At 39.2% G+C, this 25,655-nt stretch overlaps 1 protein-coding gene across 1 annotated transcript; it reads left to right on the top strand.

Moving 5' to 3' along the window:
* Positions 1-4,702: 4,702 nt before the first annotated feature.
* Positions 4,703-18,641, top strand: MMP27 (matrix metallopeptidase 27). The gene is made up of 10 exons (XM_055272921.1): positions 4,703-4,804; positions 5,646-5,884; positions 7,308-7,456; positions 7,545-7,673; positions 13,574-13,735; positions 13,919-14,039; positions 15,314-15,444; positions 16,366-16,525; positions 17,384-17,487; positions 18,397-18,641. The coding sequence occupies exons 1-10, from the start codon at positions 4,703-4,705 to the stop codon at positions 18,639-18,641; spliced, it is 1,542 nt and encodes a 513-aa protein (XP_055128896.1).
* Positions 18,642-25,655: the final 7,014 nt, after the last annotated feature.

The following is a 25,655-nucleotide window of genomic DNA, read 5'->3' as shown; positions in this document are numbered from 1 at the left end:
TCCACCAGGGGCCTCTGAGAAGCCTGCAGACCAGCTTCCAGTTGTTCACATCTCCAGTGAGCAGGAGGCTGGAACATTCATCCTTCAGTTTCCATTCCCCATTGGATGAGGATGTTCCCTGAGAGTGTTAACTTCTTTACACTTCCAGGCCGTACTCTCATGCTGACCTGGAAGGCTTGATGGCATCTCAGTGCTCTGGGCAGAAAGCAAAAAGACACACAGCCTGTGCTTAAAGTTGTATTAGGTTGGTGCAAAAGTAACCACAATTACTTTTGCACTTTGTCAGAGCAAAGGGAGTTACACAAACCAGTCCACCCCTTTTGCAACTAAATTAATGCTGTGGGTATGTGACAGAGGACATCAGAAGAATCTCCTACAGCTTTGTTCCTTGGAGATTTAAATGATGGGAAATTGGATGAGCTTTCTCTGGAGTAACTTACCAGCCTCAGAAAAAAAAAAGAAATTACAGATACCAACACTGGAGAAATCTCAGTGTGGCAGGGCTGCTAATGACCTATCTTAACCTCCACTCTACGCTTCTTCTTCAACGAGACTGCAATTTCATTTGAGGTAGCAATGCATTGTATTTTGTAGCCTTGCTTACAGCTAGGCTTACAGCTAGATATGGCCATGTGTTTACTTCTAGCCAAAATGTGTAAGCAGAATTTTGTGTGGGGCTTCTGGAAAGAGACTGGAAAATTACTTTTTCTCTGCCTTCCTCCTTCTTTCTGCCTGTAATGCAGATAGAATGGCTAGAGGTTGAGAAGGCACCTGACTCAGGAGGCATTGTACTGAGAGAGTGGTGCAGCAAGGTAGATGTTACCTATCCCTGATGATATGGAGCTGTCATACAAACCCTAGGCCTCCAAATCTGGGCACTTTTTTTTAATGTGAGGCAAAAATAAATTTTTATTTAACTAAGCATCTGTTATTTTGGGTTTCTGTTACATTCAACCAAATCTCATCCTGACTAATACATCACATGAAGGGTGTGGGAAGTGCCCCACCTCTCTGCAGTGAAGGTCATCAATTCACCAGCCCTGCCTATACACATGAGAGCTTCCAGTCTGCTTTCTTGCCTCTCATTCTTAAGCAGATTGCACAACACAAAGTCACCAAATATTTTTGAAAATTTGCAGTGTGAAAAACAGAGACCAAAAAAGGAGAGGAACTAGAGACAATTGTAGGAGCAAAAGAAAATGTCAAAATAAACTAAAGCATACTTAACATTAACATTCTTTAAAAATAAGAAGAGACTGGGTACAGTGGTTTGTGCCTGTAATCCCAACACTTTTGGAAGGCTGAGGCAGAAGGACTGCTTGAGGCTAGGCATTTAAGACCAGCCTGGGCAACATAGTGAGACCCTGCTCCTACAAAAAATAAAAATAAAAATATTAGCTGGGCATGGTGGCATGCACCTATAGTCCCAGCTACTCGGGAGGCTGTGGCAGGAGGATCACTCGAACCCAGGAATTTGAGGCTGCAGTGAGTCATGACCGTGCCACCACATTCGAGCTTGGGTGACAGAGTATGCCTTCTTTTATTTATTTAAACAAACAAATAAGTAAATATAAGAATTAAATATAAGAATATAATTTTGGATGTAAAATATGTTTTATTTAATAATTTCTTGTTTAGTTATGAATTATGTATTACTATTTATTTATTTATTAAATAAATAAATAAATAATACATATTTTGCGTCCAAAAACACTAATGAAATGCAAAAAAAAAGGCTTAAAAATGTAAAAGAATACTCAGAACTGGAAAGAGTTCTTGGAAATTAAATATCATAGCTGAAATTAGACAATCGGTGGGCTGGAAAGTTAAGCTGGTAGAAAATAGGATATATTAGAAGCATAAAGACTCAATCTAGGAAGTCCAACAGATATGGGAAGAAAAAAGAGAAAATGAATGGGTAGAAAAAGAGAATATGAATGGGAAGAAATTATAACCAAAACTATATTGGAAAGTTACCTTAAATTGAAGTTTCCATGAAAAAAAGGCCCACTTACTGTCCAAAAATGTTAATACAAAAGACCTACATCAAGAGAATAACTATAAAATTTATAAATATCTAGGTAAAGAGAAGACTTCCAAAACCTTTCAAAAGAAAAACATCAAGAATCAGAGTATAAAACTTTTCAACAGCAGCCCTAGAGTCTGGCAAATAATGAAATCTTCATTATCCTTCAAAGTTCTCAGGCCAATTTATTTTAGGCTGAAATTCTGTATCCAGTAATACACTCAATCAATTGTGAGGATGAAATAAAGGGCATTCTTAGGCATGAAAAAAATCAGAATATTTATTTTCCTTATATTCTTTCTTAGAAAACTCCTGAGAGATATGTTGCATCAAAACAAGGGAGTAAATCGAGACATAGGTAGAAATGAAACCCAGTAGCCAGAGATCTAACACAGAGACACAATACAAGTTTTCTGGTTGATGAGGGGATGACAGTTCTACAACAGACCAAGACTGGAGAAGGCAAGCAAGGGGTCTCAGAGGGATGAGTTCAAGGGAAAAAACTGCTGCTAGATTTCCTGTCATGTTTGGTTATTCCGAGAAGAGTTTAAGAGTTCTATGGAAGAATTTGGTAAAGAATTAGCATGTAAAAATTAATTCAACTATCAACTGCAAAGAAAAAAGACTACACAAGAGAGGAGATGTAGGGCCAGGCACGGTGGCTCACGCCTGTAATCTCAGCACTTTGGGAGGCTGAGGGGGTTGGATCACCTGAGGTCAGGAGTTCAAGACCAGCCTGGTCAACATGGTGAAACCCCGTCTCTACTAAAAATACAAAAATTAGCCAGGCATGGTGGTGCACGCCTGTAGTCCCAGCTACATGGGAGGCTGAGGCAGGAGAATTGCTTGAACCTGGGAGGCAGAGGTCGCAGTGAGCCGAGATTGTGCCATTGCACTCCAGCCTGAGTGACAGAGTGAGACTCTGTCTCAAAAAAAAGAAAATGTAATCATAGTATACTACATGATTCTCTTGTGAATAATATTTTCATGGTCATAATTGTATGAACGCTGATTACAGGCTTAAACATTCCTATAACCAAATTAGGAAAGCAGAAGGAGTGTTAAGTCCTTCTCTTCCGTAGGAAGATGTTAATAATAACATTTAACTTTGAAAACTCGAGAAATAGTAGCATAAGCACGTTATTTACAAATGTAGAGTTAAACATAAAGATAAAAAGCTATAAAATAATTTAAAGAAGTTACCTTTGGGGAGCAGGACTTGAAGGAGTGAAAGGTTAGGGCAGAGAGATGCTTTTTCATTGTAACAAGATAACACCATTTGACTTCCCTTTTTTTGGTAACTCTATTTTTTTTTAATTTTGTTCTGAAATATTTTAGAGTTTAAAAAACACAAAAGAACAATACAATGAGCATACTTGTACTTGATACCATTTTAACACAAATAGTGATCATGTCTGCCTTCTCCCCTTCATCCCATCTCTCCAGAGGCCAATTAAACTGTTTAAACTATATACATATATTAAAACAGTAAATAATAATTTTTCTGAAACAGGATTTATAACTGGGATGAGCTTTAAATGCAAAGGAAGTATGTATCTACTTAGATCCTATAAGTTCTTCAGCTATGCCATATAAATTTTGTTTAGGATATGGACAAGGAAGATTTAGAAAGGTCTATCAATTGAGGAGTTAACATTTGGGAAGAAAGGGAAGAAAATTTTAATAATTGGTAGAAGAAAAGGGGAGAACAAGTGAAGGAGAACATTGCTATAACTAAGAGTGTTCCTTCATCTAAAAGTAGCCCAAGTAAAGAAGAATATATTGAAATTAATCCAAAAGGCTCTCACTAACTATACTTTCACTTCTCTGATGTTAATTTTGGCCTTCATCATCCATGACCTCTATGACTCTTCATCTTCCCAGTCAGCTGTCTTGTCCATGAGACCCTCCATCCCATCTTCCATAGCTGTCTACATATATATTTTGTTCCAGTCCGGCCAGATTTCCTACAGCTCATTTCTGCTGTGTTACCTCCTTCCCATGGCCTCTTTGCACTCATACTCGTTCTTCCTTCCTCTGTAAATCCAAATTCTACCCATTCTCCAAAACCCAGAGCAAGCCCTAGTGCAAGCCCCAGTGCAGGCTGTATTTAACCTGCATAAAACCTGAAGGCCACACTCATAAGCAGTGATCTGCCTTTGGCCCTTCTTAGTCTTTACAATCTGCACTGTGTATTTGCCCACTTGCCTCCTTTTTGTCCTACATTAATTTCTGTATGTGTCTGAATTCTCCAACAAGATTGCATTCACAGGGGCAGGCAAACAGTAGGAATTAAATAAACATTTGAAGTTAATCTTAATTAATAAGGGTAATCTGACTCCTGATTCATTTGTCTTTTTATGATAACATCCTCCCAAGATATTTTGGTATTGCCTTCAAAAGAAAACTTTGCAAGGAAAAAAATAACTTGGAGGCTCACTTCCCAGTATATTCAATTCAGTAATAAGCACTAACTTTGTTTACTAAACAATTGCAGACCGAGATTACAAAATCAGCTCAGTCAAAAAAAAAAAAAAAAAGCAAATCATGACACACTTTACGGCAAGTGTCCTTATCTGTTATTAATTAAATGATGATACAAGCCAATTCATGCCACGTCTCACTATTATTTTCTAAATTCTGTGCTAACAGAACCGGCTTCAGCTGAAGAGAGGAATGAAGCGCCTTCTGCTTCTATTTTTGTTCTTTATAACATTTTCTTCTGCATTTTCCTCAGTCCAGATGATGGAAAATGAAGAAAACGTGCAACTGGCTCAGGTACTGTCTTAATAAATGATATCGATGACTATTGATAAAAAGCTTATTTTATTGATTCTCTTGGGACCTAAAAAGAAAACACATTCCTGCAAAAGAGTCTTGAACTTTTTTGTGAGAAGGAGCTGCTTTTCATTTGTCTAGCTCTGAGGATATCAAGAAATTGTGTTGGGGAGGAGGGCTGGGACAGGAAGGGGGAAAGGATCTGCTATAACTTTTAGCAATAGTCACAAATAAAGGGATGTTTAGTGAGAGGAGAAAGGAGAGAGCCCTGCAAGGCATGGAGATCACCATAAAAGCATTTCAAGACAACCAGGAGGACCCAATCTACAATTTGGAACCCTAATCCCTATATGTATGAAAAAAAAAAATACATTGCTTTACAGATTCCCTCTAAAAATCAGTTCAGTTAACTTTTTATTTTTGGTTAAATCAAATACATGTGCGAAATGGATAATCACTTATTTCTCCTAGAATTTGTTTCAAAGAAACACCAAAATGAAAGTAACAGCAAAAATATGTTAAGATAGGTCATCATTCAACAGATAGACGAAGCTTCATTCTCTTCTGTGGAGGTTTATGAGCTGCGTGCTTTGGCTAATTCTGGTCACTCATAAGTCAACCAAGTCTTGGAAATTGAAAGAGCAGGGTGGCTCGTTATTTTCCTCTTTGTGTCCTTTCTTTCTTCTTTCCTCCTTCACTCCTCACTTTCTCTCATTACTTATTTTGTTTCCCCCTTCCTATTGCCAAAAGGAATTTTAGGCAATTTTGCTTTATCCTGAGATGGAGATTTGCTCTCCTGTACTCTGTGCCTCTTTTTTTTTTTTCTTATCTTTTTGGTCAGGCATATCTCAACCAGTTCTACTCTCTTGAAATAGAAGGGAATCATCTTGTTCAAAGCAAGAATAAGAGTCTCATAGATGACAAAATTCGGGAAATGCAAGCATTTTTTGGATTGACAGTGACTGGAAAACTGGACTCAAACACCCTTGAGATCATGAAGACACCCAGGTGTGGGGTGCCTGATGTGGGCCAGTATGGCTACACCCTCCCTGGGTGGAGAAAATACAACCTCACCTACAGGTAATGCTTCTGCCAGCTTATTTCCGCCTAATCCAAAGGAACATAAAGATAATTTCTAAGGAACAGAATAATATTTATTCATTCGACTGAGCACTTCCTGTGTGCACAGCACATCATAGGCTCCATTTACCGTATCTTCCCAACAAACCTGTGCTGTAGGCTCTGCTGCTACCGCCACCTTAAATACAGAGCAACTGAAACAAAAGTTTATTTACCATGGCTGAGGTTACACAGCTCTTACTGGCTCCAGCAGACATGCTCTCATCTCTAGCCTCTCCCACCATCGTATAAGCTCCGAACAAATACTGTCATCTGACTGCAGATACTTAACAGCATAAATGAAGGGTGCTCCAGAGAAAATGGGGAGACCCTGGAACACAACCAGTTTATGTCAGAGACATGCGTGTGTGAGAGAGAGAGTTGCCAGATCTCAGATGAGCCCCTCAGAGCAAAGTAAGGTGTTTCCCTCAGACATCTCAAGGAAAAGGGGGCAGGTTGACTCACCGGCAAGAAGAGGATGGGTATGCCCTTGATCTGAGACAGAGGCAGGCACCTTGACCATCACTCTAGAGCCTTTCTAATAGTTGTTCTTTCATCTTACTGAGTGCCAGGACTTGAGATAAAAATGAGTTTAGCAAGATAGGGAACATAAACAAGAGAAAAATCTTTTACTGAGCAATTCTTGTGGTTCTCATGGAAGATTCTTAATATATGGACTGGGTGCGGTGGCTCATGCCTGTAATCCCAGCACTTTGGGAGGCTGAGGCAGACGGATCACCTGAGGTCAGGAGTTTGAGACCAGCCTGGCAAACGTGGCAAAACCCCATTTCTACTAAAAAACACAAAAATTAGCTGGGCCTTGTGGCATGCCCCTGTAATCCCAGCTACTCAGGAGGCTGAGGCATGAGAATCACTTGAACTTGGGAGGCAGAGGTTGCAGTGAGCCGAGGTCACGCCACTGCACTTCAGCCTGGGGGACACAGCGAGACTCTATCTCAAAAAAAAAAAAAAAAGTTCTTAATATATGATACATGCACAAGACTGATTTCCACAAGCCGTTCAAAAAAATGATTCTTAGTTCTTTCTAAGAATGTCTTTATAATACTTTCATATACAAGCCAACACGTACATGAGATTAATGCTGTCTTGGGATGTGATCTTAGGGAAGTCATTTAACCTCTTTGAGCCTCCTTTGTTGAAGTGTTATAATACTACTGATTCATAGGGAAGATAAAGGAATTTAATTGTGTAGTATGTGTAAGAGTATTTCATTTAAATAAAGTGCTAATGAAACTGTAAGATAATTGCACACCAAAGTTACTGCAGCACATTATTGATAAGCTAGAAACATTTTTTGTAGTTATGTGTGTATATTCATGCATGAATAAGCCAGAAATTGACATATTTTTTGTTAATTTTTAAGAATAATAAACTATACTCCGGATATGGCACGAGCTGCTGTGGATGAGGCTATCCAAGAAGGTTTAGAAGTGTGGAGCAAAGTTACTCCACTAAAATTCACCAAGATTTCAAAGGGGATTGCAGACATCATGATTGCCTTTAGGACTCGAGGTAAGGTTTTCAACAGAGAGCAAAGCTCTTTTTATCTCAGGAGATTTGAGGAAGCTGATCTTTTTTCCTGGCATAAATTGTATCTCAGTCCATGGTCGGTGTCCTCGCTATTTTGATGGTCCCTTGGGAGTGCTTGGCCATGCCTTTCCTCCTGGTCCGGGTCTGGGTGGTGACACTCATTTTGATGAGGAAGAAAACTGGACCAAGGATGGAGCAGGTGAGTCTAATTTTCTTTGTGAACAAAATTTTATTATTCTAAAGAATCCCTGAAAAGAATAGCTTTGTAACTAGCTGCTTTTTAACTCTAAAGTTCCCAATGTCCCCACAATTTTCCATATTCCAAGATGACATTGATGGAAGTGTTCAATACACCCTCATAAAGTTGCTAATTCTATTATGATCAGAGCAATCTTCATTATTTATTCATTAATTCATACACCCATAATGTCTGAGGGGCCACTTTGTGCCCGGAACTATACAAGGTGTCCTATGGACCCCAAAGTTGTACTAGAAAAGTGTAAGCCTTCAGAGGTTCATGATCCTGTGTGGTACACAAGGCCAGCCCACATACCTGCCATATAAGGCAGAAGATGTTTTGTGTTGTACCAGTGGTAGAAGTCATCTGTTGCTTGAGGATTGAAAGAAGACTCTAGGGAGGTGGTAATTTTGAGTTAGCAATTAAAGGACAGTGTATGGATTCATAGCCCATAAAGGCTCTATTTCAAAGCATGAACTTCCTCTTCTAACTCTTGCCCAGCTGCAAAGGAATCAAACCTTAATCCTTATATTTGACTTATTTCTTCAAACCAAGTAAGTTTATTTGATTTTTCTCAATGGGCCTACCTGGCATTCAAGGTGTTTGACTACTGTTCCGACGAAAATATCAAACTATACTATATTAACAGGTAGCAGTGTAGGCCTCAAACAAAAGAGCAAGCTCAGTAGATTTTTGGGTCACCCATTTTTTTGTTCTGTCATTGGCAGTAGTCACCATGGGTCTGGTGTCTAGCTTCCAGAGTCACAGGAAAGCACAGGTTGTAGTGGTCCTGATGGTTAGTATACAAGGATACAGATCATTCCTGACCATGTATCTCCAGATAATCGGTCTAGGTCAGCTTTGCACTTTCTGTGAAACTGACAGTCTGTCACACAATGGTCCATGGCCACTCACTGCTCAGTCAGAACAGGTGATGCAACTGTTCTTCCAAGTGCCAGTGAAAAGGGCGAAAGTCAGTACTGGCTGAGGTTCAGGCAGCAGCATGCAAAATCTGGGATTGGCTGCTGCCATTGCCATATGACTTAGCATCACAAGCAGACAAGAAATTGAAGGAGGTTAGATAACATTGTCACCCAAGCAAGAGAGGAAAGGAATGAACCATGTCTGTTGTGTATCTTCTGCTGAGACATGTTTCGATATTTCTTTGGTACTAGTCTGAAGACACTGCGGATATGATTCATCAAACAGTTATAGGAAATATCCTAGCACTTGCCAAAATCAGGATGACTCCCCTTGCTCAGCCAGGCTTTACTTTCATATCTAGAGGCAAAGATCAAAGATTTCACCATCCTTTTGTCTCTTAAATCCAATACTAAGTAGCAGTTACTCTTACCCATACTGCTTTAAGCCCTCTGCCAAGGGGGATGTGTGGGGTAAATTTTTTTCTTAAGTCCAATGTATCTGGGTTCCACATCGGTAAGGCTCTCTTGAGCAAGGCAAGAGATAAGTACAGTCCTCAACCAAGTTCTGGGTGGGCAACCAGGCAGCAGTTCCAAAAAGGATTGTCTTCTGACCACTTTATTACATTCCCTCAGAGTAGAAATTGTGGGCCCTCTATGATCCAATTGTATAACTCTTAGTTCACTGACATTAAAGGGGAAAATATCTTCCTGTTCTCCAATGGAAGCATAAAATATCAAGCAAACGTAATCTTCAACAAAATTGCAATTTTTTTTTTAAATAGGCAATTCAGCAATAACCTATACGATCACCTCTTTCATTGCAATGTGGAGGCTCTGTTTTAATGGAAGGGTGGCAAAAGTCTTGGTGTAACTTGCTTAAGAGCAACAGACACGTCATCTGCCAATGATGCTATCAGGCTGCTTCCTCAGGGAAGAACAGGTCATCGCATGGGGATGTCAGAGGACTTTAAGCACATACAGAGATTTTCCTGAGCGTCTCTCAAAGCAAAGCCAGTGCCAAGCCTATTGTGAGTGTGTGTGTGGCACACACGTGTGCACCAAACAACTGAACAGGCCTTACAGACTGCTACAGATGCAGTGTTGGGAAGGAGAAAAAGCAATCGTTTGTAGCTTGGCAGACACTGGTTCCTTTCAGGGCTTCCCATTTACCAGCTGAGGGACCCGGGGCAAGCCAAGTAATTTTCTTACTCTCTATTTCTTTGCCTGTAAAATAATAATAATGCTCTTCTTTTAGGAGAGTGAAATAAATTACCCTTATCCTAACTAGTTTAATAAAGGTGAAAACCCCTTTCAGAGCAGTTGTCCATAGTGAACACTCAGAAAGTGCTTGACATCAAAGATTCTGTTGACAATTATTAGTATTGATGATGATAATGATAACTAGGGTGGAATTACATTCTAGACATAAGAAAAAATATTTACAAAGCTATGAATGTATAATGTACAAATTTATCTATTTAGTCACATCTCCATGAGACAGAAACTTTTGTCGTCTTTTACCTACAGTGTCATATGGCCGATAACAGTGTTGGCACATGAGAAATACTCTACAAATCATTGGTAAATAAAGTCATTCAACGATCATTTATTGAACATCCACTATGACTCAGGCTCTGTCATAGAAATGAAATATACCCTTGTATATAAGACACAGAAGCTGCCCTCCAAGGGTTTACAGTCTAAGGAACACACAGACAATTAAACGGCAACTAAAACCAGTAGGATCAGAACGGAGATAAAGGAAACTATGGCAATGTAATAGGTCCACACAGAAGAAAGTCCAACCCAGACCCACAGGTGAGCAGAGGAAGCTATGTCAAACTTGAGAAATGGAGGCTCAGCAGGAACTAAGAAGACAAAGTAGGGTAAAGAGGGTGAATAGGAGTGTTCTGAACAGAATAGCTCAATCCAACATAAGGAATAGAATTGTAAAAGACAAGGCTAAAATGGCGAATAGGATTCAGATTGCAGAGGGTCTTGAAAGCCAGAATAAAGGTCCAGACTTTATTTAGAAAACCTGAGTTTGAATTATTTTTCCCAATGGTCATTTTTCCAGTTCTTTGTCCAAAAGCACACACAGCGATATAGCCAGCCAGGCAAGGGGCAGCAACAAAGGCAAGAGCAGAAAAGTGTCAAAGACCATGACATAATTCTTTGCCCTTTTATGTTTGCTTGGTGCAAACATCACTAGGCAAGGTTCCATCTGGGAAGGTGAGGCTTCCCTTAGGCTCCATACACTTAGTTGCAAATCCAGGGATGGACTTTTTTTATTTTTATTTTTATTTTTATTTTGAGACTGAGTCTCGCTCTGTCACCCAGGCTGGAGTGCAGTGGCACGATCTCGGCTCACTGCAACCTATGCCTCTCAGACTCAAGCAATTCTCCTGCCTCAGCCTCCCAAATAGCTGGGACCACAGGCACAGGCCACCTCGTCCGGCTAATTTTTTTTTTCTTTAGTAGAGACGGGGTTTCTCCATGTTGCCCAGGCTGCTCTTGAACTCCTGAGCTCAAGATATCCACCCACCTTGGCCTTCCAAAGTGCTGGGATTACAGGAGTGAACCACCATGCCAGGCCCAAGGTGGTGGTCTTCTATACTTAGAGCCTTACAGACTAGTGGGAGAGGCAGACAAAGGCAATTCTAACATGCCTGGTAAGACTTCTGGAAGAGGCACTATGCTCATGTTTAGGAAACACATCTAACCATTTTTTCATTCAGACAACACTTGGACATCTACTAATCATTATTAAGCAGTCACAATCACTAGGAATAAAAGATAATTAAGACATGGTTCCTGTACTCAGGGTGACAGAAATAAACAATGCAGTCCTTACGAGCTATGACAGAATCAAGGGCTGAATCTGTGGAAGCCGGAGCCATGCATTTAACTCAACCTAGATAAGAGCTGGAGGGATAAGGGAAGTTACATGAATGAAATGACTTTAGTGGGGAGTCCTGGGGAATAAATAGGATAGTTAAGCCAAGAGAAAGTGGAAGAGATATATTATTAGCAAAGAGATGAAGGTATGAAGACATAGAGATTAGAAAGAACCTGACACAGATGAAAAATGCCAGCGATTTAATATAGTTAGCTTGCAGAATATGAAAATAAAATATAAGACTGAAAATAGGCAGGGACTAGACCATGGAAGGTCATGTGAAGGTGTTTGGACTTTATCCTATAGCAATACAGAACCTCTGAAAAATAGAAGTAGGAGCAACATGATCACATATACTGTAGCCTAGCAACAACCCCAAACTGGTGGCTTCTTTTTTTTTTAATGTTATCCATTTCTGAGACACCAGTTTCAAGCCATTTTCTTACCCTAGGCTATATTTTTCCATGATGTGACTAGTACCAATTAAAGTCATGTGCCATTTAATCATATTTCAGTCAACTATGAAAATGTATATGACAGTGGTCCCATTCGATTATGATGGAGCTGAAAATTTCATATCACCTAGTGATGTCATAGCACAACACGTTACTCACATGTTTGTGGTGATGTTGATATAATCAAACCTACCGTGCTGCCAATCATATAAAAGTTCAGCACATACAATTGTGTGAAGTACATAATACTTGATAATAAACAATCATGTTACTGTTTTATGTGTTTAATGTACTATACCTCTTATGGTTATTTTAGAATGTACTCTTACTTGTACAAAAAAAAGAAAGAAAGAATAGGTAACTGTAAAACAGCCTCAGGCAGGCCCTTCAGGAGGGATTCCAGAAGAAGGCATTGTTATCATAGGAGATGACAGCTCCATGCATGTTATTGCCCCCGAAGACTTTCCAGTGGGACAAGATGTGGAGGTGGAAGACAGTAATACGGATGACCCCGATCAAAGGAAGGAAATATTTTTGTACAGCTATACAACAAATTTGTGTTTTAAGCTAAGTCACAAAAAAGTCCAAAATTTTAAAAATTTAGAAGTTTAGGCCAGGCGTGGTGGCTCACACCTGTAATCCCAGCACTTCGCAAGACCAAGCCGGAGGATTGCTTTAGCCCAGGAGTTCAAGATCAGCCTGGGCAACATAGTGAGACCCTCATCTCTACAAAAATAAATAAGAAAATTAGCTGGACATGGTGGCATGCACCTGTAGTCCCAGCTGCTGAGGAGGCTGAGGGAGGAGGATTGCCCAAGCCTAGGAGTTTGAAGCTGCAGTGAGCTGTGATTATACCACTCCAGCCTGGGCAACAGAGCAAGACCCTGCCTCAAAAAAAAAAATTTATAAAGTAAAAAAGTCACAGTAAGCAAAGGTTAATTTATTATTGAAGAAAAAAAATTTTTAATTTGGTGTAGCTTAAGTGTCCAGTGTTTATACAGTCTACATAATGCGCTGTAAGTCCTAGGCCTTCACATTCACTCACCACTCACTCACTGACTCACCCAGAGCGACTTCCAGTCCTGCAAGCTCCATTTATGGTAAGTGTCCTACGTAGCTGTACTATTTTTTATCTTTTATACCATATTTTTACTGTACCTTCTCCATGTTCACAAATGCTTTTAGATACACAAATGTTTACCATTGCGCTAAATAATTGCTTACCATTGTGCTATAATTGCCTATAATATTCAGTACAGTAACGTGCAATACAGGTTTGCAGCCCGGGAGCAAGAGGCTATACCATGTAACCCTGTGTGTAGTGAGCTGTGCCATCTAGGTTTGTGTAAGTGCACCCTATAATGTTTGCTCAGTGATGCATTTCTCAGAACATATCCATATCATTAAGCAACACATGACTTTATTGGTATTGAAATACCTCCCAGATAAATGGTGGTACATATGAGAATTATCTGCCATATAGCAAGCCTTTATTTCATTCCCCTTAGTTACTTTCTAATCTCAGATGCAGCCGTTCTCTTTTTGATTAAGTCATGTGCTCATGTTTTCCCTGTTATTATCAAGGATTCAACTTGTTTCTTGTGGCTGCTCATGAATTTGGTCATGCACTGGGGCTCTCTCACTCCAATGATCAAACAGCCTTGATGTTCCCAAATTATGTCTCCCTGGATCCCAGAAAATACCCACTTTCTCAGGATGATATCAATGGAATCCAGTCCATCTATGGTGAGCAAAATTATAAATCTCAATATATGTGAACTAAATAGGAAGCTTTTCAGAAAGGAAGTTGAGAAAATCACTTCTTGAAATATCATGAAGCAAATATCCTTACTCTTAGGTAAGACCCTTGTGTAGGCATCTTTCTTCATGCCCTCTTAATTCATTGTGGTATTTTTTTTCTCATCAAAGGAGGTCTGCCTAAGGTACCTGCTAAGCCAAAGGAACCCACTATACCCCATGCCTGTGACCCTGACTTGACTTTTGACGCTATCACCACTTTCCGCAGAGAAGTAATGTTCTTTAAAGGCAGGTAAACTCATTTCCCTAAACACCTCAACTTCCTATGAAGATTTTTCTTTTCAAGGGATTTGAGGATAAAGAGGTAGTCATGGGGCTAGTGAAATTGTTGCCTTTTATCTTCATTTTATAACTGCCCATACTGTTTGAATGCTTTACCATATGTGTGTATCTTGTAGTTGTTTGATAAATTTTTAAATGTCTTTAAGGAATTGTAAAAATTGCCATTTCATAAGAAGGGGAAATAGAGTCTACTTTCAGTGACTTTTTGGCCAGAAGATTCCACCAATCCCAGTGGCCTACTGAAGCCAACTTGCACTCCATTACAGGAGCCTATTGTTAAATTTTCAGGAATTTTGCAAACCAGTTCACATCACATAGGCAGCTTGAAATTTGCCATGGTTGGAGTATTTACATCTGAAAATCAGCAAATGATTAAAGTCATGTCTTCTTCCCACCTGGAGAGCCAGTTGTTAAACATGGGTCAGCACCTCACTGAACATTTCTTCAAGTTGCATCAATAAAGTGTTAGCTGTAGTGGGAAATCCCTTCTCTCACTAAAATTTATTGAACTGAAGTTACAGCATGGTGGGTCACTTATGTAGACCATGACCATATTTTTATAGCAAAATATCAAGACATGCACCATTGACAAAGATATAGGGGCAAAAGGAAAGAATATTTGAAATCGGACTCCTTTCACCCGTGAATGTATCACGTTACAATCACATGTTATCACCACCATTCTCTGACCAGCAGAGGCCAAGAGCTACCCATCATGAATGTCAGAGAGGAGTGGCCTGTATGTGGAGGGAAATGAAATATAAGGACTTTTCACGTCTCATTGATAGACTCGGAATTTTGCAGCCAGAAGGGAAATTCTGAGGAAGTATTTTCGCATGTCAGTGATTACATTTCTTTATTACAGCAAGCATCTGCTTCAAAAAGTTCCTCTTAGGAATTCTTGGTGTTGGCTTAGAACGTTGGGTGTTGCTGCTTTGGCAAAAACAAAACCATTGCGCACTGAGAACTCAGAATAAGATTTCCATGAAGAGTTTGCCACTCTACGGATCCAAGAGAGTGGGCACAAAGGCATGTCCTGAACTTGGAAGTCCCAAACTGAACTGAACTCACAACCACCTAAATTTGCTGGGGAAAATTATGCTAATTATCTCAATTATTTGAGGAAGATACGAACCAGTTAGCTAAAAGGCAAGCCTAAGATTACAAAATTTTCATTGACATGGAAATAGGCTGCATGTGTAAAGTGTTTTTTGTTTAACACAGGCACTTATGGAGGATCTATTATGATATCACGGATGTTGAGTTTGAATTAATTGCTTCATTCTGGCCATCTCTGCCAGCTGATCTGCAAGCTGCATATGAGAACCCCAGAGATAAGATTCTGGTTTTTAAAGGTAACCTTGCCCATCCTGATTCCTCTTCTCCCTCTGGCTGCCTGAACTAACCAGTGGGTATTTTGGTGTAAGAAATAAAATCTTCATGCATGAACCAATGCGCAGGGCTTTTGCTCTCATCTTAGGTTCCTGTCATAAAGAATATAAATAACCAGGATTCTCTGTGGCTGTGAAGATAAACACAATCCTAGTTGCACAGGGACTAAAATAAACCTGTGTAATAAAAACTAAAAAAGTCTCTTTTTCCGCCAAATAAAGGTAATTAATCTCTCTTTAATGTTCACTTTTTACTAAGGTCGCCAGATTTGGCAAATAAAAATATAGGACACTATAAATTTCAGATAAACAACAAATAATTTTTTGGTATATACATATATATATATATATATATCCCTTAAAATATTTTGTATTTATTTATACCAAAAGTTAGCCATTGTTTACTTGAAATCAAATTTAACTGACATTTTCTGTTTAATCTAGCAACCCCACTTTTTATATGTTATCAGATTACCAGCCTTTGAGATCACTTGGGGGCTGAAACTTAGGAGAACATGTCCAAACATACTTCGTTTTAAAAATTTGAATTGACACATAATAATTGTACATATGTATGGGGTACAATGTGATGTTTAAATACATATATGCATTGCTTACTTGATTGAGTTAGCCAATTAAAAGCAATCAATACAATGAAACCAATTGACAAAGGTACGCACACTATTGGCTTTTATAGGTATATATTATTTGTGTAATATAAATAATATGAGCAGCTAAAGAAAGTGGTAAGAATGAATGTGGACATGAGATTATTAAATCTCTAAGCACTGAAGCTAAAAGGAACTAGGTATCTAATTATTTTTAAATTTCTTAAGATACCTATTTCTCCCTCTAGAAAATAAATAATCACTCCTCTCTTCCTAGATGAAAACTTCTGGATGATCAGAGGATATGCTGTCTTGCCAGATTATCCCAAATCCATCCATACATTAGGTTTTCCAGGACGTGTGAAGAAAATAGATGCAGCCGTCTGTGATAAGACCACAAGAAAAACCTACTTCTTTGTGGGCATTTGGTGCTGGAGGTAAGTTTACAGACGACTCACCCTTTGTTTTATTATGGAGAAAAATATTCACAATAACATCACTTTGACACAGACAAAATTAAAATTAATCCATAATATTTTTTATTTTTTATTTTTTTTGAGATGGAGTCTTGCTCTGTCTCCCAGGCTAGAGTGTAGTGTTGCAATCTCTGCTCACTGCAGCCTCGACCTCCTGCTTTCAAGCGATCCTCCTGTCTCAGCACCCCCCAAGTAACTGGTACTACAGGCATGTGCCACCACGCCTGGCTAATTTTTGTACTTTTTGTAGAGATGGGGTTTCACCATGATTCTCGGTCTGGTCTTGAACTCCTGGCCTCAAGCGATCCACCCACCTCAGCCTCTCAAAGTGCTGGGATTACAAGCATGAGTCGCCACACCCCACCCATAGTCTTCTTAAGTGAATAATGAAGGCAGTGGATGACATTTATCAAACCGAAAGAGACCTCAATGAGTCTAATGACTTTCCTTCAACTTAAAAAATAAAGATAAAATAAAAAGTTGGTGATCCCAACCAAATTGCCAATGACACAAACATATCTAGTGAAAAATTTTGAAAGCTCCAAGCTCAGCCTTCAATACAATGTACCAATTTCTCTGAATAGCATCAATCTAACATATGTTGTGGTCTTTTTCCCTGATCATTTCTTGTTTGGAAGATTCTATAAACGATTCAATCAAACATAATCTTTACTGTATTTTTATTATTGATCCATTTAGTTTTCCTCTACTAAGCCTATGTATTCCCGACATCCCTGCTTGACTCTAAGTTGCGCAGTAGGCAAATTAAGCTCCCCAAACCAAAGATCCGCTGGTATCCTTTCATATCCTTGTACGCAGATTTGATGAAATAACCCAAACCATGGACAAAGGGTTCCCGCAGAGAGTGGTAAAACACTTTCCTGGAATCAGTATCCGTGTTGATGCTGCTTTCCAGTACAAAGGTAAGCATGGATGCCTCACTTATTGGGATACTTGAGAGACTGTGTTGACTGTGAAAAAAGACAGCACAAAAACTTAAATGCTTTTATTTTAATGTAATTTTGCTACTCTTAAGTATATACAATAATAAACATTAACCCCACAAGCATTATCACAAACTGAATCCATAAATCCTGAATTATACTCTCTGTTATACTATCTCAAATCTATGTAAAAAGTACCAAATCCATTTTACTCATCATTGATAAGTAAAGACACCCCCTAAAGTGTGCAGAGTAACTAAGCACATGAACAAAACGATGATTCTCCAACTTTAATGTATGTAGCTTAATGTACATAGCTTGGGGTTTGTGTGTGAAACAAAGTGTTTGAGGCAGAATTGTGAGTGATACCTAAGAATCTGTAGTTTTAAAAGAACCTCAGGCAATGTAATGAATACAGTCCAGCAACTATATCATCAAAGACAATGACCTAGACCGTGGGGTAATCTAGAAACATCTTTGAGTGACATGATCTATTATTACAATGAAATCTAACACAGAACCTCAAAACCTAAAACAGATCAAAGTAGAACAGCTCTAAGAGACCAGGGCCATATGCACAGGGGCCTTCTCCTCCCCCTCACTGAGACACTGTTGAAGCCTAGTTTGAAAACCTCTGGCATAGACCACAGTCTGGCTAGAAAGGTAAAAATCCCTTGAAACTCACCCTTTATAACATTGGCTTCCTCCTTAGGGAAATAAAAATAATAGGATTTCCCACATGACAGTAGAAAACTAAAATGTATGTATGTGATTCCACAGATTTCTTTGCACTCCATAATGTTGTTTTTTTCCATGTTTATAAAATTTAAAAGTATGGAAGTATTATATAGTTATGAAAGATAACTAATCCTGATTCTCTGTCTCTAGGATTCTTCTATTTCAGCCGTGGATCAAAGCAATTTGAATATGACATTAAGACAAAGAATATTACCCGAATCATGAGAACTAATACTTGGTTTCAGTGCAAAGAACCAAAGAACTCATCATTTGGTTTTGATATCAACAAGGAAAAAGCACATTCAGGAGGCATAAATATATTGTATCATAAGAGTTTAAGTTTGTTTATTTTCGGTGTTGTTCATTTGCTGAAAAACACTTCTATTTATCAATAAATTCATAGACCTAAAATAAACCTCAACAGGTCTTTTAATATAAATTCTGCTTCAAAATAGAATAAAACCACTCTTTAACGAAGAGTTGCTAGCCCTAGTTCTAAATATCCAAATTCAATAGCCATTTTGAACTGCCTGATTCTTTTCATAGGAAGTTATTATGTAGAAACAATATGCTTTGTGGACTTGGAGAAGACATGTCTTATAACTAAATACTAAAACATTTATTAAACCAATCTTTAGCATTCTGTTTTGTCTGGACCTTTGGAGTTTAAGAGCCCCAATAAACTATAGTCTTCATCCCTATGCATGTTCTGAACCCATCAATCAAGTAAGTTACTCCACCTCCCAAAGAGAAGGGTGGCAGCCTAGATAGATGCAGGGTGAGTTACGTTAGAGGTGATTCTCTGACAAGTAGGAAACCAGCAGAAGTAGGAGAGAAGTGTTCCCCCAGCCTCACAAACATTGACCAATGCAGTTAAACATTCCTTAGGGAATATAAAATTAAGTTTTCTGCACACTGATTTCAGACACAAGAAATGTGGGGATTTTCATCATGTGTTTGTGATATATGTGCATCATCTGAGCCTATGGGTAGGAAGCTTCTGTACTCTTCGGTCCATCATGGATTTGTTGACTTTCTAAATGCTTATGGCTTCATTTTATCATTATACCCTCAAAGTTAAGTGCTTAGCAAAGCTCTTAATAACATTTTTGACCCAGAAAATGGGAGATTGTCAGTTGAACTTGCTTCTGATGAGGTGACATATTGGGCATATGTCAACTGATAGAAAATAGGCATAGAAAATCACACAAATTCCTACAATTGGTCCCCACCTCCACTTCCCTGGAGTTCAGTGTTCCCAGTTTCCTAAAAGAAGGGGTGCGTAAAAGAGTTATTGTATGTTTGAAACACAAAGTATATTTTAAGAAGTACAGCTTAACACTCAGCAGGTAGTAGATAGTAGTCTTTGTGAAAAAAATATATAGTGCTAGAATAATCGAATATCCATATGCATGAAAAAAGAATGTTGACCCCTACCTCACACTATTCACAAAAATTAATAAAAATGTGCCGTAGACCTCTAAATATAAGAAATAAAATTATAAAACTTGCAAAAAATATTTTTAAAAAAATTTTGGGACTTTGGACTAAGCAAAGATTTCTTAGGTAGAACATAAAAACTGTTAACCATTAAAAAAATCAATGAATTAAACTTTAACATTTAAAACCTTTACTTTCAAAAAACAATATTAAAATAATAAAAAGTTGGCCGGGCACAGTGGCCCATGCCTGCAATCCCAGCACTTTGGGAGGCCAAGACAGGAAGATTGTGTGAGGCCAGAAGATCAAGACTAGCCCAGCCAACATAGCAAAACCCTATCTCTAAATAAAATAAACAATTAAATGAAATTTTTTTTCCAGGCATGGTGGCTCACACCTGTAATCCCAGCACTTTGGGAGGCTGAGGTGGGCGGATCACAAGGTCGGGAGATTGAGACCATCCTGGCTAACATGGGGAAACCCTGTCTCTACTAAAAATACGAAAATTAACTGGGCTTGGTGGTGCACGCCTGCAGTCCCAGTACTCGGGAGGCTGAGGCAGGAGAATCGCTTGAACCAGGGAGGTGGAGGTTGTAGTGAGCCAAGATCGCGTCACTGCATTCCAGCCTGGTGACAGAGTGAGACTCCATCTCAAAACAAAACAAAACAAAGCAAAACAAAAAACTGCTCAACTGGGCGCAGTGGCTCATGCCTGTAATCCTAGCACTTTGGGAAGCCGCGGCAGGTGGATCACAAGGTCAGGAGTTCAAGACCAGGCTGGCCAAGATGGTGAAACCCTGTCTCTACTAAAAATGCAAAAAAATAATTAGCCAGGCGTGGTGGCAGGCGCCTGTAATCCCAGCTACTCGGGAGGCTGGGGCAGGAGAATCGCTTGAACCCAGGGGTGAGAGGTTGCAGTCAGCTGAGATAACACCACTGCACTTCAGCCTAGGCAACAGAGTGAGATTCTGTCTCAAAAAAAAAAAAAAAAAAAAATTAAAAGGATGAAAAGTCAAGCTATACACTGAGGAAAAAATATTTTCAAAACATATATCTGATAAAGGACTTGTATCTTAAATATATAAAGAATTCTTATAACTCAAAAATAAGATAAACAGCTCATTTTTTTTTTTTTTTTTTGAGACAGTATCTCACTCTGTTGCCCAGGCTGGAATGCAGAGGTGCAATCTCAGCTCACTGCCACATCAGCCTCCTGGTCTCAAGCAATTCTCCCACCTCAGCCTCCCAAGTAGCTGGGATTACAGGAACACACCACCATGCCAGGTTAGTTTTTGTATTTTTTACAGAGATGGCATTTCACCATGTTGCCCAGGCTGGGAACTCCTGGGCTCAAGTGATCTGCCCACCTCAGTCTCCAAAGTGCTGGGGTTACAAGCATGAGCCACCACCCCTGCCATCCCCTCAATTTTTTAAAAAAATTAATGAATGTTTATATTTTAAATTATTTATTTATTTATTTTTGAGAAAGAGTCTTATTCTGTTGCCCAGGCTGGAGTGCAGTGGTGCGAACTTGGCTCACTGCAACGTTCGCCTCCCAGGATCAAGTGATTCTGCCATCTCAGCCTCCCCAGTAGCTGGGATTACAGGCACCCGCCACCGCACCCAGCTAATTTTTATATTTTTAGTAGAGATGGGGTTTCACCATGTTGGCCAGGCTGGTCTCAAACTCCTGACCTCAAGTGATCCATCCGCCTTGGCCTCCCAAAGTGCTGGGATTACAGGCATGAGCCACCGCGCCCAGCCTTATTTATTTATTTTGAGATAGAGTCTCACTCTGCCTCCCAGGCTGGAGTGCAGTGGCACCATCTCTCCTCACTGCAACCTCCACCTCCAAGGTTCAAGTGATTCTCGTGCCTCAGACTCTTGAGCAGCTGGGATTACAGGTGTACACCACCACACCTAATTTTTGTATTTTTAGTGGAGACGGGGTTTTGCCATGTTGGCCAGGCTGGTCTCGAATTCCTGACCTCAACTGATCCACTCGTCTAGGCCTCCCAAAGTGCTGGGACTACAGGCATGAGCCACCACACACAACCTCAGTTTTTTTTTTTTAATGCCCGAAATATTCACCATATGAGTAGTAAATAAGAACATGAAAAGATTTTTCTTTTTTTTGGAGATGGAGTCTCTCTCTGTTGCCGAGGCTGGAATGCAGTGGCACGATCTCAGCTCACTGCAATCTCTGCCTGCTGGGTTCAAGCAATTCTCCTGTCTCAGCCTCCCGAGTAGCTGGGACTACGGGTGCACGCCACCACACCCAGCTAATTTTTGTATTTTTAGTAGAGACAGGGTTTCACCATGTTGGTCAAGATGGTCTTGATCTCTTGACCTCGTGATCTGCCCACCTCAGCCTCCCAAAGTGCTGGGATTACCGGTGTGAGCCACTGCACCTGGCAAGATTTTTCAATATCATTAGTCATTAAGTAAGTGCTAAACCACAAGGAGACACTACTGAATACCCAGTAAAATGGTGAACATTCAATGGAGAAAGAAACATGCTCTAATAACATATTCTCAATGTTTGCTTTCAAAGGTGTGTTGCTGTCAAACTCTTCCATTCACTGAAATAAAGAATTTATGATGCATTTTAAAATAAATAAATAAATAAATAAGATGGTTAATATTTAAAAGCTGGCCAGGTGTGGTTGCTCATGCCTGTAATCCCAGCACTTTGGGATGCCGAGGTGGGTGGATTGCTTGAGGCCAGGAGTTGGAGACCAACCCGAGCAACATGGTGAAACCCTGTGTCTACTAAAAACACGAAAAATTAGCCAGGCGTGGTGGCATGCACCTGTAATCCCAGCTACTTGGAAGGCTGGGGCAGAAGAATCTCTTGAACCCAGGAGGTAGATGTTGCAGTGAGCCGAGTTCATGCCACTGGAATGTTAACAAGTGAAAGAGAGAAAGCTCTCTGCCACAGAAAGGGTTCCTAAAAAAGGGTTGCCATTTCACAGTTGAATACAGAGACTTTTATAAGAAACCAGTGAGGGTTGGGTGTCTCATTTGCATAAGGAGCAAATTTCTGGTCGCTCCACCCAGTCCTCCTAGTGCGCATGCAGGCCCTTAGCTTGAGTTACTCCATGTTGGCTTTGTTTCCCTTACTGCGCATGTGTCAGGGGATGGCATTTTCCAGTGCAGACATGTCTGGATAAGTCTCCAGTGTAGACTTTCTTATCTATGCGGCTGTGGGCATATCTTAGGCAAGCCCCCCTGTGCAAGTTCCCTTATCAGTGCTTGCATGCTGTTCTTTTGTTTGAAAGAAATCAGTGGAGGATCCACCCTAACTGCCTGCCTGACTGGTTTCTTCCTTCCTCACTCAGTTTGGCAACTTATTATAAAATTAAACCCACACTACTCCTGTGACCCAATGATCCTACTGTAAATGTTTACCCAAGAAGAATGAAAACCTGCCCAAATAAGTATTTGCGCATAAATGTTCATGAAAGTTTTATTTATGACAGCTAAAATCTAGAAACAACCCAAATATCTATCAGTTGATGAATGGACAAACTGGAATGTCCATACTCAACAACAAAAAGGAAGAAATGACTGACACATGAAACAATATGGATGAATCCCAAAAGCAATATGGAAAGTGAATGAAACCAGACACAAAAGACTTCATGATATATGATTCCATTTATATGAAAAATTAGAGGAGACAAAACTATAGTAACAGAAAGCAGGTCACTGATTGCCAAAGGTGGGAAGTGGGAGGAGGGATTGAGTACAAAGGATCATGAGTAAACTTTCTGGGGTGATAGAAATGTTCTATATCATGATTATTGCAGTGGTGACACTACTGTATATATATTAAGGCTGTGCAAATAAAATTAGTGAATTGTATATGTTTACTCTACTTCAGTAAAGTGGATTTTAAAAAGTAGTGTGACTTACTACTTAACATGTAGTAGATTCTCAAATGTTGGTCAAGCTTGTTTTCTTTCCTTGTACCTATTCTTGTTCTGTAGCACAAATACCTGTGCTATTACAGTTAGGAGAGCACCAGAAATTGCACTCATGTTTGCTTATGGGCAGTTACTTTTTCCTGGATATATATTCTTAAAAATTAACCTGTAGAAGAGTACAAGATACAACTATAAAAATAATCCTATTTCAAATTCAGTGGAAAATCTAAAAACACAGTTTTCAAAGCATATATGTTGAATATTAGAATTATATTAAAGATTTATAACTCAAAAAGTAGGTGATATCACTCATCCTTTAAGATTTAAATAAACTTGACTTCCAGAATCATATGGGGATTCTAATGCTCCCAATCAAACAATTAGAGGGAAAAATCTTATTAATATCCTTTGGCAAACCCACCTCAAAAATCATCTCCCCACAGTGACCTCCCCACACATCCCAACCTTCTGCTCTTCTGTCTGACCCCTCTCTTCTTTGACCTATGGGAGCAACCCAAGTTCCTGTTTCTTTCTCTTTCTTTTCAAATGTAAACTAGTTATGTAAACCTGTGTATTGTCACATTTAAACATGTCATTATGGCCTCCCATTCCTTGGAAAAACAGCTTATCAAGGTGTCTTTTCTCCAAGAAAAGGGCACTAAAATAAGATATTTTGATTTCCATCTGCTAGCTTGGAGGCTGGGTAAGAGTATGAGCTTTCAACTCAGATTAGTTAGGCTCATTGAGCACTTCCTCTATTCAGTATGGAACATGGGGCAAGTTCCTTCTCTGTGCCACAGTTTCTCCATTTGTTAAATGAGGATGCTAACAGATCCAAGCTCATAGCCTAAACAATTGGCAACTGGTCACATGCACCACTTACAATAAGTACTTGATGTAGTTAATGCGCGGTAAATGTGAGCCATCATTATTATAATTAGATATGTTAAGCAATTTATTCTAAAGTAAAAACAATTGGAAAAACTAGAAATTAAGCTCAGAGTTTCTCAAAATTGGAATAAAATATGGGCCAATTCTTTCTGTCCTATATCATACACTTACAGAAACAGACTAGCTGGAACAACAAACATAATTGACACTTGCCTTGTCCCTTCTGGTTTTCTTAAGGGCCTGCGATTATGTCTCAAAAGAAAGAAACAGCTTTAAAAACAAGCATGAACAAGACAGTGCTGGCAATAGATATTCATTTTGGAGATTTGAACAGCTGAGGTGGAAAAGAAGTGAATTCACACAGAAAGAATGTATTTGAATTTCTTCTTGCCTGAGGACAAAGACAGAAACTCATTACAACCTTCCTATTGTTTATCATGGGTGCACTTTCCTAATGAAAAAGGAATTAAAATGTGGGATTTGGTGACCTAAAAATACGTCATGGGTTTTACCTGAAATGAATCATTTTTCCCAGAAAATAACAAGATTTTTGTTGTTTTATTGTTCTTGAAGTTATTTGAAACACATGACATATTTTCAGGTTGAAATTCAGTGCTTTGTTTGTGTTTGAGTATAAAGAATCTCAAAGAGGAAGCTCAGTAGCCAAAACATATCTTTAACATACTTAAATTGGTCACCAAATCCTACATTTTAATTCCTTTTTCTTTTTAATTTAAAAAAGAGAGCTTTATTTCTCATAATGGATTGCAGTTTTCAGGGTGGCTGTTCTGACAGGCTGGGAAGTGTAGCCTCCAGCCAGAAGCTGGAAACAGGCACTTTCTTAAATTTTAAGTCTGTATTCACTCACCATCCAGAAATCTATCCAAAGTCATAAAGGAAATCAAAATCCAGATTTATCAATACAAATCAGTCCTAACTTTTTTTTATTTTATTATTATTATACTTTAAGTTTTAGGGTACATGTGCACAATGTGCAGGTTTCTTACATATGTATACATGTGCCATGTTGGTGTGCTGCACCCATTAACTCGTCATTTAGCATTACATATATCTCCTAATGCTATCCCTCCCCCCTCCCCCCACCCCACAACAGTCCCCGGAGTGTGATGTTCCCCTTCCTGTGTCCAT

This window comes from Symphalangus syndactylus, chromosome 3 (assembly GCF_028878055.3).
Source record: "Symphalangus syndactylus isolate Jambi chromosome 3, NHGRI_mSymSyn1-v2.1_pri, whole genome shotgun sequence".
In the NCBI taxonomy this organism is placed as follows: domain Eukaryota; kingdom Metazoa; phylum Chordata; class Mammalia; order Primates; family Hylobatidae; genus Symphalangus; species Symphalangus syndactylus.
This window is presented reverse-complemented; position numbering and strand designations above follow the sequence as displayed.

What these genes read in the sequence shown, in the direction of transcription:
- MMP27 (XM_055272921.1), top strand. Translation starts at nt 4,703, where the DNA reads ATGAAGCGCCTTCTGCTTCTATTTTTGTTCTTTATAACATTTTCTTCT. An exon ending in AAATACAACCTCACCTACAG is followed by an intron (nt 5,885 to 7,307) that starts GTAATGCTTCTG and finishes TTAATTTTTAAG; the next exon opens with AATAATAAACTATACTCCGG. An exon ending in CTGGACCAAGGATGGAGCAG is followed by an intron (nt 7,674 to 13,573) that starts GTGAGTCTAATT and finishes GTTATTATCAAG; the next exon opens with GATTCAACTTGTTTCTTGTG.